The sequence below is a fragment of the Petaurus breviceps genome, unplaced genomic scaffold, assembly GCF_028583685.1.
Source record: "Petaurus breviceps papuanus isolate PSGF00001 unplaced genomic scaffold, PetGlider_PUasm1.0 37, whole genome shotgun sequence".
In the NCBI taxonomy this organism is placed as follows: Eukaryota; Metazoa; Chordata; class Mammalia; order Diprotodontia; family Petauridae; genus Petaurus; species Petaurus breviceps.
The window spans coordinates 76,499,309-76,517,506 of NW_027186296.1; the positions used below are offsets into that span (position 1 = coordinate 76,499,309).

General features: G+C 36.0%; 2 protein-coding genes across 4 annotated transcripts in view; one reads left to right on the forward strand and one right to left on the reverse strand.

Annotated features, from left to right (window-relative positions):
• BTRC (beta-transducin repeat containing E3 ubiquitin protein ligase) overlaps window positions 1-18,198 on the forward strand; it is a 212,315-nt gene that overhangs the window by 157,503 nt on the left and 36,614 nt on the right. For all 3 annotated transcript variants that reach the window (XM_069098782.1, XM_069098781.1, XM_069098780.1), the window contains one exon: window positions 12,690-12,921. In XM_069098782.1, coding sequence (XP_068954883.1) covers window positions 12,690-12,921 — 232 coding nt within the window. The remainder of the gene's footprint in view (window positions 1-12,689; window positions 12,922-18,198) is intronic.
• The window catches only part of NPM3 (nucleophosmin/nucleoplasmin 3), a 390,782-nt gene that overhangs the window by 56,008 nt on the left and 316,576 nt on the right, over window positions 1-18,198 (reverse strand). The window lies entirely within an intron of this gene.

An 18,198-nucleotide genomic window follows, 5' to 3' on the forward strand; every position in this document is an offset into this window, starting at 1 on the left:
ACAGCCCTCTAACATTTGTTATTTTCTTCTTTTGTCTTTTTTGCCATTCTGATAGGTATCCAAGTGGGGCCTCAAAGTTATTTTCATTTCTTGAATTATTAGTAATTTAGAACACATTTTCATAGGATTGCTAATAGCTTGAATTTCTTCCTTTGAAAATTGCCCATTCATATATATATTTCTTTTAACCATTTGTCTTTGGGGAATGCCTTTTACAAACTTTGGAAATGAGACCTTTATCAGAGAAATGTGTTACAAAGGTTCCCCCCACCTTCTGTTACTTGTTTCCCTTCTAATTTTAAATTAAATTTTTGCAAAAAAAAAAAAACTTTAATTTTATATAATAAGAATTGTCCATTTTATCTTGATCTTCTCTGTCACTTATTTGCTCATGAATTCTTCCCCTATCCATTAATCTGAAAGGTAAAGTCTAACCTTGCTCCTCTATTTATGATATGACTGTTTATATATGCCCTGTATTTGTTTGGAGCTTGTCTTGGTATATAGTGTGAAGTGCTGGTCTAAACATAGTTTCTGCCAGACTGTTGTCCATGTCCAACTTTCTCAATATGTTTTTAGTCAAAGATGGAGTCCTTGATATGGAAACATGTATAACCTATATCACATTGCTTCCCATCTTGGGAAAGAGGGAAGGAGAAAAATTTGGAACTCTAGTCTTTCAAAAAATGAATGCTTAAAGTTGTGTTTACATGTAAACAGAGAAAAAAAAAGCTACTATTAAATCACTTGGGGAAAAAAGTATTAATGGCATATATATCATGTTGAAAGTTATATTGACTCAGTTACCCATTGTTCCCATCCCTGCTTACCAAACAGTATTGGAGAAGGCTTTGGTGGGAAAGGAGATACCAAGTCTTCAGTTTTTGTATCACCTGCTTTTTTGTCATGTACCTCTACCTACAAATTGTCTCATTCTTGCTACCTTGGAGAAAAACTGAGATACAGTGGCCCAACCTCTTTTGCTGAGGTGTGCCTATCTAAATTGTCTTAAAGTTATCTATAAAAGCTGTCCCCATCTTGAAGCCATTGCTGATTTCCAGTGATCATTCCGTCAATGTGTTGCTACCTTGGCATACTTATGATAAAATCTTTTTAATTCTCCCCCCAAAAAAGTGAGTCTTTCCCCCACTAAGTGGGGTCTTTGGGTTTATCAAATACTATGCTACTGTACTTGTTTGCTTCTATATGTTGTATACTTAATTGATTCTATTGATTGACCTCTCCTTTTTTTTTTTTTGGCCAGTATCAGATCATTTTCATTTTTATGACATCACAATATAGTTTGAGATCTGGTACTAACTCCATAAGACACAGTTTGATTAGTGTCTATGAAATAATTAACTCATCCCTCCCTGAAGAAAAAGAGAAATAAAACAAATTAATCCCTTAGGTAAGTGAATATAAGTGTACAATGCAAAGGAATGCCCAGTTTTCCCATTCTCTGACCTATAAGTTAACAAAATGGTGGGCCATTAAAATCAGTTATGTAGTTCTTAGGCACACCAACATCATCCTTAAGTCATTTCAATCCATATGTTATAGTATCTAGCAAAATAGGCCCTAGAAACTCTATCATATTTCTGCCTTTTACAAACACATATGTTACCTTTTTCTAGTCTAATAACCTTAGAGATTACTCTTAGATTTAATATTTAGGTTCCTTTTGCGTCATTAGGGTAAGCAAGCTGAAAATTTAGAGACTTATCAGCAAGGTTGTTTTAAGGCTATTATATTCCATTAATAGCCATGGGGGGGATCTTTGTTAAGCAAAGTGCTCTTTACTGTTTTTTCTTTCTAGTAAGGTTGAACTTATTTGTTTATGGTGACTATTATATCTGCCGTCCTTGTTAGCCATTCACCCTGGAAAGCATTAAAACTTAGTTTCCTAGTTAGAATGTTTTATAGATGGATACCAGGCCAGGGATACCAGTTCTACCTCAATTAAATTTTAAACTCCTGCATCCACATACACATTTAACAAAAAGACTGCTGTTACAACCATCTCAAATGGGTAATTTGGATAGGAAAAGGGAGACAGGATTTTAGATTAAGTATTTTTGACTGCATGATACTTTTCACAATAGAGAAGGGCACTGAAAGGGTTAACTAGTGTAGTCAGTGAATGATTTTCTAACCCTGGGGGTTTTTGAGATGCCAGAGATCTAGGAATACTGCAGTTAATTGAATTCTTCAGACATGGGCTCATGGTCTTTGGAAAATTTCAGTGCTGCAAAATTCTCTTCCTGCATTGGCCCCAATGATAGCTCTTACAAGGCCTTAAAAGTTCAGAATCTTTTTTTTTTTTTAAAGAAGTTTATCTCTTTTAATTTTATTGACTGCTAGGATATTTTAGATGCCAAACCAAAGCATTTTAAGGGTTCACACCTAATCATGATGTAGTAATTTATGTTACTTTTCTCTCTATTTTTGCTTCCCTACTCCTCCATGTATATTTCACAGAGGCTTCCCATGTTTTTTTCTTCTTGTGAGCAAAGTTTGAACAGTACGCAGAAAGTTAACTGCCTGGAGTCTTTTAAATATAAGTAACACGCACCCAGTAATAAGCTGTCGGTTGTTTTTTTGCTGCCTGCAAAGAAACATAAACACAGCGCTCATTTCTGGCAGGTTTTTACTGTCAGAGTTTCTCCTATTATATTTATCTTACAATTTGCCAGGGGGTGAAGTTATTAAGTTTTAGCAGCAGCCATCGATCAAGTTCACAAGTTAACACGATAAAGGCTCTGTGCAGCTCCGATCCGGGGAAATGATGATCCTCACTCGGTAATTAACTAAATGAGAAAGTTAAATCTTACTTGAGAGCTGGGAGAGATGAAAGAGAGGTGTTTGTCAGTTTCTCAGTGGAAATTAGAAGCAGTTTTCTGCAATTCCCTAAGCTGCTGCTCTGTCATATTTTACATAAGCACTGGGAAAACGTCTTGTAATTAGTGCTGTCATGGAGGATTTTTTTTTTGCTGAAGGATGTTGGAATAATTCATTAGATTATCAAGAAAGGCTTGTGTCCTGAAATGATTAGCACAGTGAAATTTAAACCATTAACGATAACAAGTTTAGAGCTTGCTGCAGTGCAGAGGCACCCGGGGTATGTCTGTGCCTATTTCAATCATTTCTTATAATTAAACATTATGTCCTTTTTTTTTTTCCTCCCTTCACTAGGACCCATCCAAAAATCCTTTTAAGGTAGCACTGTCTAGATCAGTGAGTTTACCAGCCTTGGAGGTGTGAGTAGTTAGCAGCTATAATAATGCAGCAGTAAATTAAACCACTGTGAGTTTCTTAGTTTAGAACAAAAGAACCTATCACCCTGGAAGCTATAAAGTTGCATGAGAGAAACACCAAAGAAACAACTGCCTTTCCTCTGAAACTTAAAATTTTACATGCCTGTCCTATCCCTTTGTCTATCACAAAATCTAGTAAAGAATCCAAATGATGACATTATTTTAATTTTTTTTGTCTTACAAAGTTTTCCTTATAATGAGTCATCAGAAAAAAGATATTTGGCAGACTTTTCCAGCATTTATCATCTTTAATAACTTCTTCTATGTTAGGGAAATTGTATGTTAGTTTCCTGATATTTTTTGTTGTTGAAAAGTAAGAAGAAATCAAACTTTATTTCCTGGTTGATTACTGAAAATTATTCAAGATGTTAATGTAATGTGAACATTCCTTCTTCTGATGCCTCCCTGTCTTCTACACTTACTAATCAGATTTGACATGCTCATGAGTTCACCTAATACATAATCATCTGTTGTAGGAGCTGTTAAAATATTAATGGAGTGACCTCACAGAGAAAACTGATGTACACATCTGTGAAAACCTATACCACTTTCTTCAACATATCTCTTCTCTAACAACTGCTATTTTTTCTACCTGGGTAGGAAAAGAATAATTAACCTACTCCTTTAGAGTCTCACTTAATTTTTAATAACTGAAAGTTGTGAATATTAAAGGATGTAAATCTACTTTTAGATCATTGTACTTTCTTCTTCATATCCAGTGTAATCCAGTCTTTTGCCTTGACCTTCTAGTCTTTCTTTATAGATCTTATGAGGAAATAGCCTAGGAGTTTATATTCCACTAAAATCTCAAGATCTTTTTTTTTCCTTTTTTTATTTATTTGTTTATTTTTAGTTTTCAACATTCATTTCCACAAGATTTTGAATTCCAAATTTTCTCCCCATCTCTCCCCGCCTTCCCACCCCAAGATGGCAAGCATACTGATTATCCCTTCCCTCAGTCTGCCCTCTCTTCTGTTCCCACCCATATCCCTCCCCTTACCCCCTTCCCACTTACTTTCTTGTAGGGCAAGATGGATTTCTATACCCCATTGCCATTATATCTTATTTCCCGGTTGCATGTAAAAACAATTTTTTAACATTTGTTTTTAAAACTTTGAGTTCCAGATTCTCTCTCTTCTTCCCTCCTCACCCACCTCCATTGAGAAGACAAGCAATTCAATATAGATTATATATGTGTAATTATGTAAAACATTTCCATAGTAGTCATATTGTAAAAGACTAACTATATTTCCCTCCATCCTATCCTGCCCCCAATTAATTCTATTTTCTTCTTTGACCCTGACGCTTTTCAAAAGTATTTACTTCTGACTATCCCCTCCCCCAGTGTCTTCCCTTTTATCATATCCCTCTCTTATCCCCTTCCCCCCTACTTTTCTGTAGGGTAAGATACCCAGTTGAGTTTGTATGTTATTCCCTCCTTAAGCCAAATCCAATGAGAGTAAGATTGACTCTTTCCCTTTCACCTCCCTTCTCTTCCCCTCCATTGTAACAGCTTTCTGTTGCCTCTTTTATGTGATATAATTTACTCTATTCTATCTCTCCCATTCTCCTCCCAATATATTCCTCTCTCACCTCTTAATTTTGTTTTTTTTAGATATCGTCCCTTCATATTCAACTCACCCTGGGCCCTCTATGTATACATATACACACATTCATATATATATATACACTTACATACATACATATACACATATATATGTACATACACACATATATTCCCTTCAATTATCCTAATACTGAGAAAAGTCTCATGAGTTACAAATATCATCTTTCCATGTAGAAATGTAAGCAGTTCAACTTTAATAACTGCCTTATGATTTCTCTTTCCTGTTTACCTTTTCATGTTTCTCTTGCTTCTTGTATTTGAAAATCAAATTTTCTGTTCAATTCTGTACTTTTCATCATGAATGATTGAAAGTCCTCTATTTCATTGAGTGACCATATTTTCCCCTGAAGTATTCTACTCAATTTTGCTGGGTAGGTGGTTCTTGGTTTTAATCCTAGCTCCTTTGACTTCCAAAATATCATATCCCAAGCCCTTCAATCCCTTAATGTAGGAACTGCTAGAGTTTGTGTTATCCTGATTGTGTTTCCACAATACTCGAATTGTTTCTTCCTGACTGCTTTTGTAATATTTTCTCCTTGACCTGGGAACTCTGGAATTTGGCTGTAATATTCCTAGGAGTTTTCTTTTGGGGATCTTTTTCAGGAGGTGATTGGTGTATTCTTTCCATTTATATTTTACCCTCTGGTTCTAGAATATCAGGGAAGTTTCCCTTGATACTTTCCTTTGATACAAAAGATGTTGTCTAGGCTCTTTTTTTTTTTTATCATGGCTTTCAGGTAGTCCAATTATTTTAAAATTATCTCTCATGGATCTACTTTCCAGGTCAGTTGTTTTTTCAATAAGATATTGTACACTGTCTTCTATTTTTTTCATTCTTTTGGATCTGTTTTATAATGTCTTGATTTCACATAAAGTCATTAGCTTCCATTTACTCTATTCTAATTTTGAAGGAATTGTTTTCTTCAGTGAGCTTTTGGACTTCTTTTTCCATCTGGTCAATTCTGCTTTTTAAGGCATTCTTGTCCTCATTGGCTTTTTGGACGTCTTTTGCCATTTGAGTTAATCTATTTTTTAAGGTGTTATTTTCTTAAGTATTTTTGGGAGTCTTTTTTAGCAAGCTGTTGACTTGTTTTTCATGATTTTCTTGCATCGTTCTCATTTTTCTTCCCAATTTTTCCTCTACTTCTCCTATTTGATTTTCAAAATCCTATTTTAGCTCCTCCATGGCCTGCGACCAATTCATATTTTTCTTGGAGGCTTTTGATGCAGGAGTTTTGACTTTGTTGGATTCTTCTGGTTCTATGTTTTGATCCTCTTTGTTCCCCCCCACCACCACCACCCCCCAAAAAAATTCTGTAGTCTGATTTCTTTTCCTCTGTTTGCTCATTTTCCTAGCCAATTACTTGACTTTTGATCTCTTTGCCATGGTAGAACTCTGCTTCTAGAATGGAGAGTGCTGTGTCCCAGATTTCTGGAATTTTGCACAGTTGTTGTCAGAGCTACTTCTAGGCACCTGCCTCAGAACTGTGAGGACTCCCTCTCCACAGATGCCACAAGTTCAGCCATGCCAGTGCTCCTCCTCACCCCAGGACTGCCACCCAAGACTGCAACCCAGATACAAGCAGGGCTAAGTCAGAGAATCCTGTCTCAGCACCAGCAAAGAGATTCCTGCAGTTGCCCTCTGATCAGCTGCTTGGTCCCCCCATCATCTGCAGACCTGGAGCTCCAAAAGTAGCCACATTGCTGCTGTTGCTGCCGCAGTAGCTGCCACCACCTCTGCCGCTCTAAGGGCAGAGGCCAGACCATGCTCCTCTTACTCAGGTCCAGCAGGATTTCCCCAATGACCTTTTACTTTCTCTTTGGTGTTTGTGGGTTGAGAAGTCTGGAAACCACCACAGCTGCTGGTGATTCAGTCCCTTGAGGTCTATTCCAGCCTAGTCTATACCACTGATCTGTGCCAGCGCAGCCCACACAGGACTGCACTATGCTCCCAATATCTGGTTCCCAATATCTGATTCTAAAATCTGGTTCAATATACCCTTCCTTTCGGCCCACCAGGCTTTCCTTGACTGGAGATGTATTTCGCTCTGTCACTTTGTGGGTTCCATAGTTCCAAAATTTGTTTAGTCATTTTCCACAGGTATTTGGAGGTGACTAGGGAACAAGTTCAAGCAAGTTCCTGCTTTCACTCTGCCATCTTGGTTCCACTCCCAGATCTCAAAATCTTTTTAACATAAACTGGTATCTACTCAATACCTCCTCTTTTTTATATTTGTGAATTTGATTTTTCAGCCCAAAGTGTAAGATTTTACATTGCATTTTTAAACTATTTCATCAATAAGTCATAATTTTTGCCATTAATGACTTAAAATCAGCAAGCCTTTGTTTAACTCCTAGGACATCCTTATCAAAACTGTAAATGAGCCAAAGCCAAGAGAGACAGCTAATATTTTGGACAACAGGGTCCAAAAAGATCTAAACAGACTTTGGGCTAAATCCAATAAGATGGTATTTGATAGGAGCAATTGTAAAATCTTACACTTGGATTCAGAAAACTTACTAAATAAATACCAAGTGAGGGAGTTATGACTATACAGCAGTCCATTTTTTTAAAATCTTGTGATTGTAATAGAATAGAAGCTCAATATCAAGAGTTAGATTGAAAGGGCTGTCAAGAAAAGATACCTTAGGGGCAGCCAGGTGGCTCAGCAAGTAAGAGCACCGGCTCCAGTGTCAGGATGACCTGGGGATCAAATCCGGACTCAGATACTTAGCACCACACCCAGAAATAACTGACCGTGTAACCTTGAGCAAGTTACTTAACCCCGATTGTTTTAAATTTAAAAAAAAGAAAAGATAAGATAACTTGTTCTTGGTCTACATTAAAAGGCATTTTGTCCAATGCCAGGCAGATAATGGTCCTGCTTTACTCTGTGCTGTTCAGACCAGACAGACATTGATAAGCTGGATTGTCTTGCAGAGAGTGCTTAGGATAATAAACAGTCTCAGGATCATGCTATATGAAGATGGGTTAAAGGAATTGAAAACATTTCTCCCAGAGAAGAAGAGACTTAGGGGAAGGGCACAGAATTATAGGATCACATATCTAGAATTATAAGAGACCTTAAAAATCATCTATTCCAGCCCACCCCCAATTTTGCAGATAAAGAAACCAAAATTCAGAATATGATAGAGTTGTTGAATGGAAGGAAAATTAACTGTTTTCCTTGGCCTCAGTGAACTGCAGTAAGATTTGTGCATGGATGTTTTCAAGAGGCAAACAGGTTAAATTTAAGGGGAAAAATTCCTAACAGTCAGGCATCCAAAAGTGTGTTGGGGAAGTAATAGATTTTATTTTAGATTTTTCAGGCAAAAACTGAATGACCAGAAAAGATTCTTCTTCAGCCACTGATTGGTGCAGATGGCATCTGAAGCCTCTTTAAGTGTGATTTTATGCTAGGAAAGTACTTTATAAACTACAAAATGGTGATGTATGAATGTGAAATATCATACATTTAAGATTTAGCAAATATTCAATGAGTTCTGTTCTGTGAAAGGTACCATTACCTATTTTTATTTCTCATTCTCCACCTTGCAAACAAGCTATGGTATCATAGCCTCCTGCATTAAATGAATTTGGACACAAGATCATGCCTTAATTATTTTTTTTATCCCTTTCTCTGCTTCTGAGCTTTGCCTACATATAATAGTTGGTCAGTATGTGTTTAAATGATTAAATGACCTTTAGTCAGCCCTAACTGTCCCATCATGAGTCTCTTATGTCCTGTCTGTTTGACCTTGAGAGAGTCACTTAACCTTGTGGGGCCTCAGTTTCCTCGTCTGTCAAATAAAGGCTTGAGATTTTATTCCCATTCTTGTTCCAAATTGTATGTTACTGTAAATCCACAAAATCAGCATACGGCTTTAACAATGGTGGAAGAGTGCTACAGTCACAGTCCAGACCAATTTCTTCTTACAGTAGCAGGGCTACAGCTAGAAAAAACTCTGCGATCATTTTGAATTTGATATATGTAATGTATATTAATCCTTGAATCTGCATTATCCAGTCAGCAAGCTATGACCAGTTGACCAAATACAAGCTGTTTTGTAGGCCAGTGAGCTAAAAATGGTTTTTACATTTTCAAATAAAGTTTCATTGTATTTTAAAATGTAAAAACCATTCTTAGTTTACTGACTGTACAAAAACAGGCTGCTGGTGGGATTTGGCCCTCTGGCATTTGCCAACCCCTGATCTGGAGGACAGCTATATAAATATTTAGCTTCCAGTTTGTTTACTCCATCTGACAGCTGTGTTGTTGTTTTCTTTATGAAGCTACATATTGATTTTAAGAAAAGAGGAGAAGTAGATACATAGTGGAAGGGAGGATGGGTTGACAGCCAGAGCAGATAGTTACTATTACCATTAAGCTGAGGCAGTTTGTCAGCTTTCCTGGGGACTTCCACACAAGTGGTTGAGTCATCAGGCTTTTTCTGGGGAAACCAAATCAATTCTACCACCTCTGGTAACCATTACCCTCTCACACACACAATCTAATATACAGCCTGTTGGTTTCTTAATAACTGAACTTTTTCATTTTGCCCTGGTGGGTTTTCAAAAGTTCTCAAATTGAAATTTGAAGATTTTATTTTTAACTGTAGAACATAGCTTTTTTTTTTGCTACATTTGCTTTATGTATTTAAGAAAAACTGTGTAGAGGAATATTATAGGCCTTTTACTACCAGAAATCTTTATAATAAAGTACAACTTCTAGTTTAAAATGAAATAAACTAATCTACTCTTGTTAGATACAAATAAAGAAAAACATGGCATGTTATAAATGAGTAATGATGAGTCAGTATTCAAAACAATATAGCCTTTCTGCTTTTTTTTACTGACCTGCTTTATCATATCTAGGTCTAATTAATTTGCAACAGTCAGTAAGTTTTAGGCCTAAGATATGCACATCATGTCATCTCACAGGGCATATATCTAATCCTGAGGATGGGATAACTAAAAGTCCAGTGCCAGGTAGATGAAAAGAATTGTTAGAAAATTAATAACTTTTCCTTCAGTTAATTCACTTTCAGAAACTAATTGTTCATTTGTTTGTCATGCTTTAGCTTTGTTCCTCAAAGGTGAATATAACCTGAATTTCTTTTCCCTATTGCCACACTCACACACTCTTTTAAAATCCCAAAGCAGTTTCACTTGTTAATGATGTTGATGACTGGTAACCAAGGTATAACCCCATAGGTAAAGAAATGCCTAGGTTGAAGTATAAACAGCATAATTCTTAAATTGGCAATTTGTTACTAACATTCCCTATTCTGAGCTAGTTTTGATCAAGTAATTGTGAATTCAAGACTGCACCAAACAGCAATCATATCCATTCTATCTTTTAAAGAACAGAAGTCATACATGTAAAGGGAGATAAAGAAGTTTGGGTTGTTAAAGAAAAATTATAACTCACCGTGTTTGTTAGCTGTAAATCTTAATAACATTTCCAGGTTTTCCCTTTTCAATTTTCCTTTCATTCAGCAGTCACTTTTTAAATGCTAAAAAGTTTAGATAGGGCATGGTCCCAACTTTCTTGGAATTTATGGTCTGAGATGCAAACATCTTTATAAAAAAAAATTTTATTGATATCTTTTGTTTTTACATCACCTAAGTTTTTTCTAGTATCTTTCCCCTCATTCCTCCCAAAGAGCTATCCCATATAACAAAAAACATATTTTTAAAAAAAGAAGAAAAATCAGCAAAGCCAGTCAATGCATTGAAAAAACTCTAAAAATATATGCAGTTTTCCACATTCATGGACCTCCTGCCTCTGTAGAGGAATTGGAGAAGGTTTAATTCTCTTTTGGGGAAGGGAGGTGGGGCAAGAAACAAATAACTATTAATATACTGCCTACTATGTGCCAGGTACTATGCTAAGCATCTTACAAATATTATCTTATTTGGTCCTCACAACATCCCTGGGAGATGGGTGCTTATTCTTACCTCCATTTTACCGATGAGGAAACTGAGGCAAACAGAGGTTAAGTGTTGGTCACATAGCTAATAAGTGTTTGAAGTTGTTTTCTTGGCTCTGCTTACTTCTTCTGTGGCCATGTGAACTATACTTTAGCAGGTATCTCTTCTAAACCTAAGATTGGGGCTGCCTTCAATTATGCCAAAGAACTAACAAAATAACTTTGAAAAATTGCTTTATAATACCAGTAATCCAAAGCACGCCTGCACAACATACAGCCCACAAGCCTCTTGCAACCTACCAAAGGGTTTCAGGCAGCCTTCGAAAAATGTAGAGGATATAAAAGAATGTAAAGATGCAACAGTTGTGTTTGTTTGGATTTTGTGGAACATCTAATCAAAACAAAACAATTGCTTTGTCCATGCCCTGCCTGACCCGCCTTCCACTAGTCACCATTGTGCACATCATGTAACTTGGTGGGTGGGTTGCCACTGGGCACACTTTCCTGTTTGTCATGTGACCAGTGGCAACCATTGTCAGTCAGTCTCTAGTCTGTGAGGAGCAAGAGTCAAGAGGAGTGTCTTTTCACTGTTTTCAGTCTTTACTAAATGTAAACAGTAGGAAAACCTGAAAAATATATTAAAACTTGTACCACTTAGCAAAGTAGTTTTTTTTAACATTAATGTGATTTAATGATAAATAAAAATCTTAAGTAATAAATGTGATTAATTGATATTAATTAAAATTTCCCTTTTTTAAAAATATGGTTTATTTGCAAAATAGTTTAATCATTAATTATACCTTTACTTGGAAAGTGAGCTGCTAAAAACCTATCCGTGGCCCAAAAAAGTTTAGCCTATTTTAATTTTGGCCCATACCTACTGCCAAGTTGTACAGGGCTAAGCTAAAGAAAGTAAAGCTTTCTTTAAAGATGATTTGTTTTGGAGGAACATTATCAGATAATTTCCACATACTAATTCTAATAAAAATGTTTTTGATACTGTATGTGATGTTCATGGAAGGATCAGCCACAGCTTGCAGTACTTTACATCATAGCCTATGAGAACCTAGGGTCACCTCTATTTGCTATCAAGCATTGTGATGAAGTTTGAAAGCAGTTAGATACCCAATTTAGGAACAGAATGAATCTATCATCTGAGGAGCAACTCAGAGAGACTCATCACCAGAATTTAAATCAGTAGAAAGAATCCTTACATTGACAAAATTGTAGATCTTTTAAAGTATAAAAATAGGATTTTTGTAAAAGTAATAATTAGGTTTTTTTGTTTGATAACTTAGAGGTTAGGATTTGAATTTTTGTTATAAAATTAGGGACTTCAGCACAACCTTGTATTTACATATTGGTTGTTCTTTACCATACGTTTTCTTGCTGATATTTACCACGAAGAAAATGAGTATGAGACTGTTTTCAACTCAATTCAGCAAACATCTCTTAAACACTTACTGTGTACAAGAAGTCTCTCTTGTGTCCTAAGGACACAAAGATAAAAACAAAATGAAACTTTCCAAACATGTTTTTCCTCTATGGCCTGTTTAATATGGTTTCTCTTAGTTTGCTACATATAGCAATACATATTTATATTTATATTTTATTTCATATTTAGGTATGGTCTTTCTCACATCCTTCTAGACAATGACATTGTATAGTAGTATCTGATCACCAAGAGCATAATATAATAAGATGTGTCATTCTGGCATTTGCCTAGTACATGCCATCCAAAGTGTTGTAAATTTTTCTCTGAGTTTTACTTGCTAATTTGACTTATATTTCTTTTTATTTCCCTTCTTTAGACAAAACTTGCCAATGGCACCTCCAGCATGATTGTACCCAAGCAAAGGAAACTCTCTGCAAGTTATGAGAAGGAAAAGGAGCTGTGCGTCAAATATTTTGAACAATGGTCAGAGTCTGACCAAGTGGAATTTGTGGAACATCTAATATCCCAAATGTGTCACTACCAGCATGGACACATAAACTCATACCTCAAACCCATGCTACAGAGAGATTTCATAACTGCCTTGCCAGGTAGGTCAGCTGGTTTTTGCAAACCATTAATTTTTCTTTGGGATTGGCTCTTCTTAAAGAAGAGTTTTGATAACATCTGATAACATTCTAATGGTATTGGTTCTTATCTGAATATTTCCTCTCTTTAATATACTAACCTTATTTTTAACCTTGTCCCTTTTATTTGAGTCACCTCAAAGCAAAAGTAAAGAAATATTTTAAAATAATAATTTATATAACAAATATATTTGTAATATATAAAATATAAATGTTATATATTTATATATAATTAAAGTCTATTTAAAATAAAAATAATTTTTAAAATAATGTTTCTTTCATCCTCTTCAACCTCTTTGTGCCCTCATAATTCACCACAGTAGCCCTTTATACCCAGATAGAACCCTTTCTTAGGAGATGTCTTGTCTGGCATATCTGTAAGTAATCTTGGTTTCAAGTCGTATTTGTTGTATATTAATAATTTACTTTTATAAGTTTGATCAGCACCCATTATAAATTCTAGGATTGAATAGGAAACATTTTTAATTGAGAATCTTAGAAAGGTACCTCAGGAGCCTTGTTATGAAGTTAAATATGTAAACTCTAGGTTTTACAACCTCAGTGCGCTTACTAACCAAACAGCTATTGAAAAACTATATAAATAACTTAGAAATCTTTTTTTGTCCTTTTGTGCTAAGTGCTTAATCGTAGTAATCTAGTACACCAGAAATGATTATTACTTTGGGAAATGCTTCTGTTAGGTAAATATAAGGATTGTGACTACATTGAAATCAATTCTTTTTTTTTTTTTTTGAGAGGGGAAGGTAGGGCAGTTTGGGTTAAGTGAATTGCCCAAGGTCACATGGCTAGTTTTTGTGTTAAGTGTCTGAGGCTGGATTTGAACTCAGGTCCTCCTGACTCCAGGGCCAGTGCTCTATTCACTGTGCCACCCAGCCGCCCCTTTAAAATCAATTCTTAAAGAGAAACTAATATTGGAAAAAACAATAAATTTCAGCTACATTATAGAATTAATTACCCTGAAGAATCTATCTTATATGAAGATGTTTTTCAACCCCAAAAGTTAAATTCCATCAAATATATTTTAATCATATCTTGAAAATAAACATTTTAGTGCTGAATTTATAAATTTATCTCTCATTAAGTAAAAAATAGGTTCTTACTGACTTCCAGAATTAGTAGTATTAAACACATTTTAGTGGTGGTTGTTCTTGAGCATGTTTATGCATGCTTGCATTTATAATCCAGAGGGAAAAAATGCACAAAATGAAGCTTAGTGTTCTCTTTCTCTTATTTAGTAAAAGATTGTTCCTGAGGAAATTGGGGAAAGAGGAGGCTCTTTTAAACTATGAGTTTGCAGAAAACTTCTGATGTGACCTATAAAGAGAAATAATTTTGAATGTCTCTGTCTCACTTGTGAATTAGAACAGTAGCCAAGAAAAGGTTTATTAGTGCAACTATACTCTTTTATAGGCAACTATTCTTTAGAGGCTTCAGTACAGATTAGAATTAAATGGGTGGTAAAGAATTTTAATGGCAAGGCCTCTCCAGTTTAAAAAACAGAATGACCCTAAACACATACACATACAGAATATTCTTACACTTAGTCACTGAGATGCTGCCAAAATTATTGACCAGCTTAACAACAATTATTAAATACCTATTATGGGCCAGGTACTAAGGATACAAAGAAAAAATGTTATAGTCTATGCCTTCAAGGAGCTTATGTTCTAGAAAAGGGTAACTAACAGCATCATGATAACTAATCATGGAGCTCAGGAGAGGAGGCCTCGTGAAGCATGTGGCATTTGTGAAGAGTCTTGAAAGGTGCTAGGGATGACAAAAGTCAGAGAAAAGGAGGGAGAGCATTCCAAGCAGGAGGACCAGCTGGTACAAAGAGGAAAGAGTAGGTAGGCTGGTTTGGCTGAAATGGAGACCACATGTAGCAAAAGTGATGGGAAGTTAGTCAGAAAAATAGATTGTAACAGGATTGTAAGAGGTTTCAAACACCAGAGGAGTCTCATTTTTATCCTATAGTCAATAAGCCATTGAAGCTTCTTGAAAAGGGAGATGACATGAACAGAAGACCTGTGCTGTTGGTAGTATCAGTTAGCAGCTGTAGGAAGAAAGAATTAGAGAGGGGAGAGACTAAAGGCAAGGGAACTAGAGAGGAGGCAATTGTAATGATCCAGGTAGGATATAAACTGGCATAGGGGACTAATGAGTAGAGAGAAAGGGAGGGATGTGAGATGTATTATGGAGGGCAAATATATAAGACATGGCAACCGATTGAACATGGGAGATTTCTAAGTCACATTACCAATAAGATGAGGGACTGGACACACTTGCTCCAATCCTCACAACCTCTCAAACCTCTCCAAAATAGGAATTATGTGGAGATAAAGCAAGTTCAGCTGTGTCCATAATCTAAGCAAGAGATTTCAAACAAACACCACACAGGCCGCATGCAACCTACCACTTTCACAAATATGACCCAAACAGGATTAAAATGTAATTAGGAAATATTTAACTAAATAAATATAAATACAAATAACAATCAAACATAGACAATGTTAATATGTAATGACCCTTGTTTCTATTTGAGTTTGACTCTGATGATCTAAGACTCCAAGAACCTTAAGAAGGTAACAACCCAATAAAGTAACAGCAGAGAAGTTTAGTCTTTAATAAATTCAGCCATTATCTCCCTCCCACTGGCCACTATGCTCTGGTAGGGCTGCATAAAACAACTCATGGGCTTATAACAGAACTCATCTCTGCCTTCTACCCTCCCAACTTTAGCACTTGAGAAACCAAAAGCCAGACACTTGTTCTGGCTGGAACTGCAGCATGGCAGCATATATGAGACTCCACCAGGCCTAGGGAAAAAAGGGGAAGGGGGAGACTGGCATCCACCTGTAGCCATTTCTTACTTCTCCTGCTCCCAGAAGACATTTGAGACAGAGACCAAAGCTGCCAAAATTTGAACTCCCCAATATAAGAAACACATCTGAGATAACTCATGGCTCAACGCCTGGTGAAAATACCATCAAAGAGGGGAAGGAATAAGAAAGGGGGCACTAAGGGAAAAGATTGACAAAAAAGTATATCAGTAGGGAAGATTTTAATAACAAAAAAGGGAATATGACCTCCAGATCATCTAAACAAGATCAGACATACTATAATAAATATTGCAAAACATAGGAAAATGAACTAACATTTGATGAGGCAGAGAACCCTGTAGATTCCCAATAGTGCATAGAACTATAGTAGGATGTTCCCAAATAGTTTGAGAGATATATGAATTTTGAAGAGAATTTATGACCTGTACAGCAGTAATAATTGACAGAATAGAAAAACTTGAATTTACAGTGGCAAACCTCGCCAAAGAAACAAAAAAGAGGATAATTTGGAATCAAAATTCCCTTAAGTAAAGAAGAGTCTAGAGAAGAGAAGCAGAAGGTGGTAGTATTAAAAGAAAACATCTCTATGGAAGCAGAAGATCTCTATCAAAGCAGAACATATTGATCTTGAGGACCAGGTGCAAAGAGACAAAGAGTGTTACACAGCTAAGTGATACAGTGGATAGAGCACTAGACTTGGAGTCGTGAATACTTGTTTTCCTGAGTTCAGATCTGACTTCAAACATTTACTAGCTGTGTGACCCCAGGCAAGTCACTTAACCCTGTTTGCCTCAGTTTCCTCATCTCTAAAATGAACTGGAAAAGGAGGTGGCAAACCAAACTCTAATATCTTTGCCAATAAAACCCCAAATAGGCTCATGAGGAGTCAGACATGACTGAAAACAACTGAACAACAAAAAGGACAAAGTGCCAATTGCAAGAATTCACAGGTTCTCTCTAGGGGGGAAATGCTGCAAAATGCATGACACATGGTGGTTAAATTGAATAATTCCAGTGACAAACAACAAATTCTGCAAGCAACCAAAAAGACCTTCAAATATAAAGGAAAGAAAATCTGAGTAACCCATCAGAAACCACCAGAGGGAATGCAATATGTTCCAGAAAGTAAAGGAGCTCAAGATGCAGCCCAAGCCAATCAGTCAGTAAGCATTTATTAAATGCCTTCTATGGGACAGACATGTGCTAAGTGCTAAGGATAGAAGGAGAGGCAAAAGATGGTCCCTGTCCTCCAGGAGTTCATAATCTATTGGTGAAGACAACAAGCAAACAAATAGAAACAAACAGTATCAAGGATAGGTACAAAATAATTAACAGAGCAAAGGCATTAAATTTTTTTCTCTTCTTTTTTTATTTTTCATTTTAATGGTATTTTATTTTTTCCAATTACTTGTAAATACAGTTGAGGTGTTCATTTTTTGAAAAATTTTGAGTTCCACATTTTTCTCCCTCCTTTCCCAGCTCCCTCCCCAAGACAACAAACAATCTAAACTATATATCTGCAATCATGTAAAACATATTTCCATGTTAGTCATGTTGTGAAAGAAGAAACAGAATAAAAGGAAAAAAACAAGAAAAGAAAAAACAATAAAAAGTTGAAATAGTATGCTTAAATTGGCATCCAAAGTCCCATCAGTTCTTTCTCTGGATGTGGATAGCATTTTTCGTCATGAATCTTTTGGAATTGCCTTGGATCATCGAATTGCTGAGAAGAGCTAAGTCAATCATAGTTGGTCATCACACAATATTACTGTTACCGTACACAATGTTCGGGTTCTACTCACGTCACTCAGCATCAGTTTGTGTAAGTCTTTCCAGGTTTTTCTGAAATCCATCTGCTCATCATTTCTTATAGCACAGTAGTGTTCCAGTACATTCATATGCCACAACTTGTTCAGCCATTCCCCAATTGATAGGCATCTCTTCAATTTCCAATTCTTTGCCACCACAAAAAGAGCTGCTATAAATATTTTTTGTTCATATAGGTCCTTTCCATTAAAAAAAAAAAGCTCTCTTGGGGATACAGACCTACTAAGAGGATTGCTGGATCAAAGGTTTGATTGCCCTTTGGGCATAGTTCCAAATTGCTGTCCAGAATAGTTGGATCATTTCACAACTCCCCACCAACAATGCATTAGTGTCCCAATTTTCCCACATCTTCAACATTTATTATTTTTCTTTTTTGTTATATTAGCCAATCTGATGGGCGTGACGTATTATCTCAGAGTTGTCTTAATTTTCATTTCTCTAATCAGTGGTTATTTAGAGCATTTTTTCATGTGGCCATAGATAGCTTTGATTTAGAAGGTGTTAAAATTAAGGGAGATTGGGAAAAAACTTCCTGGAGGAGTTGGGGTTTTGG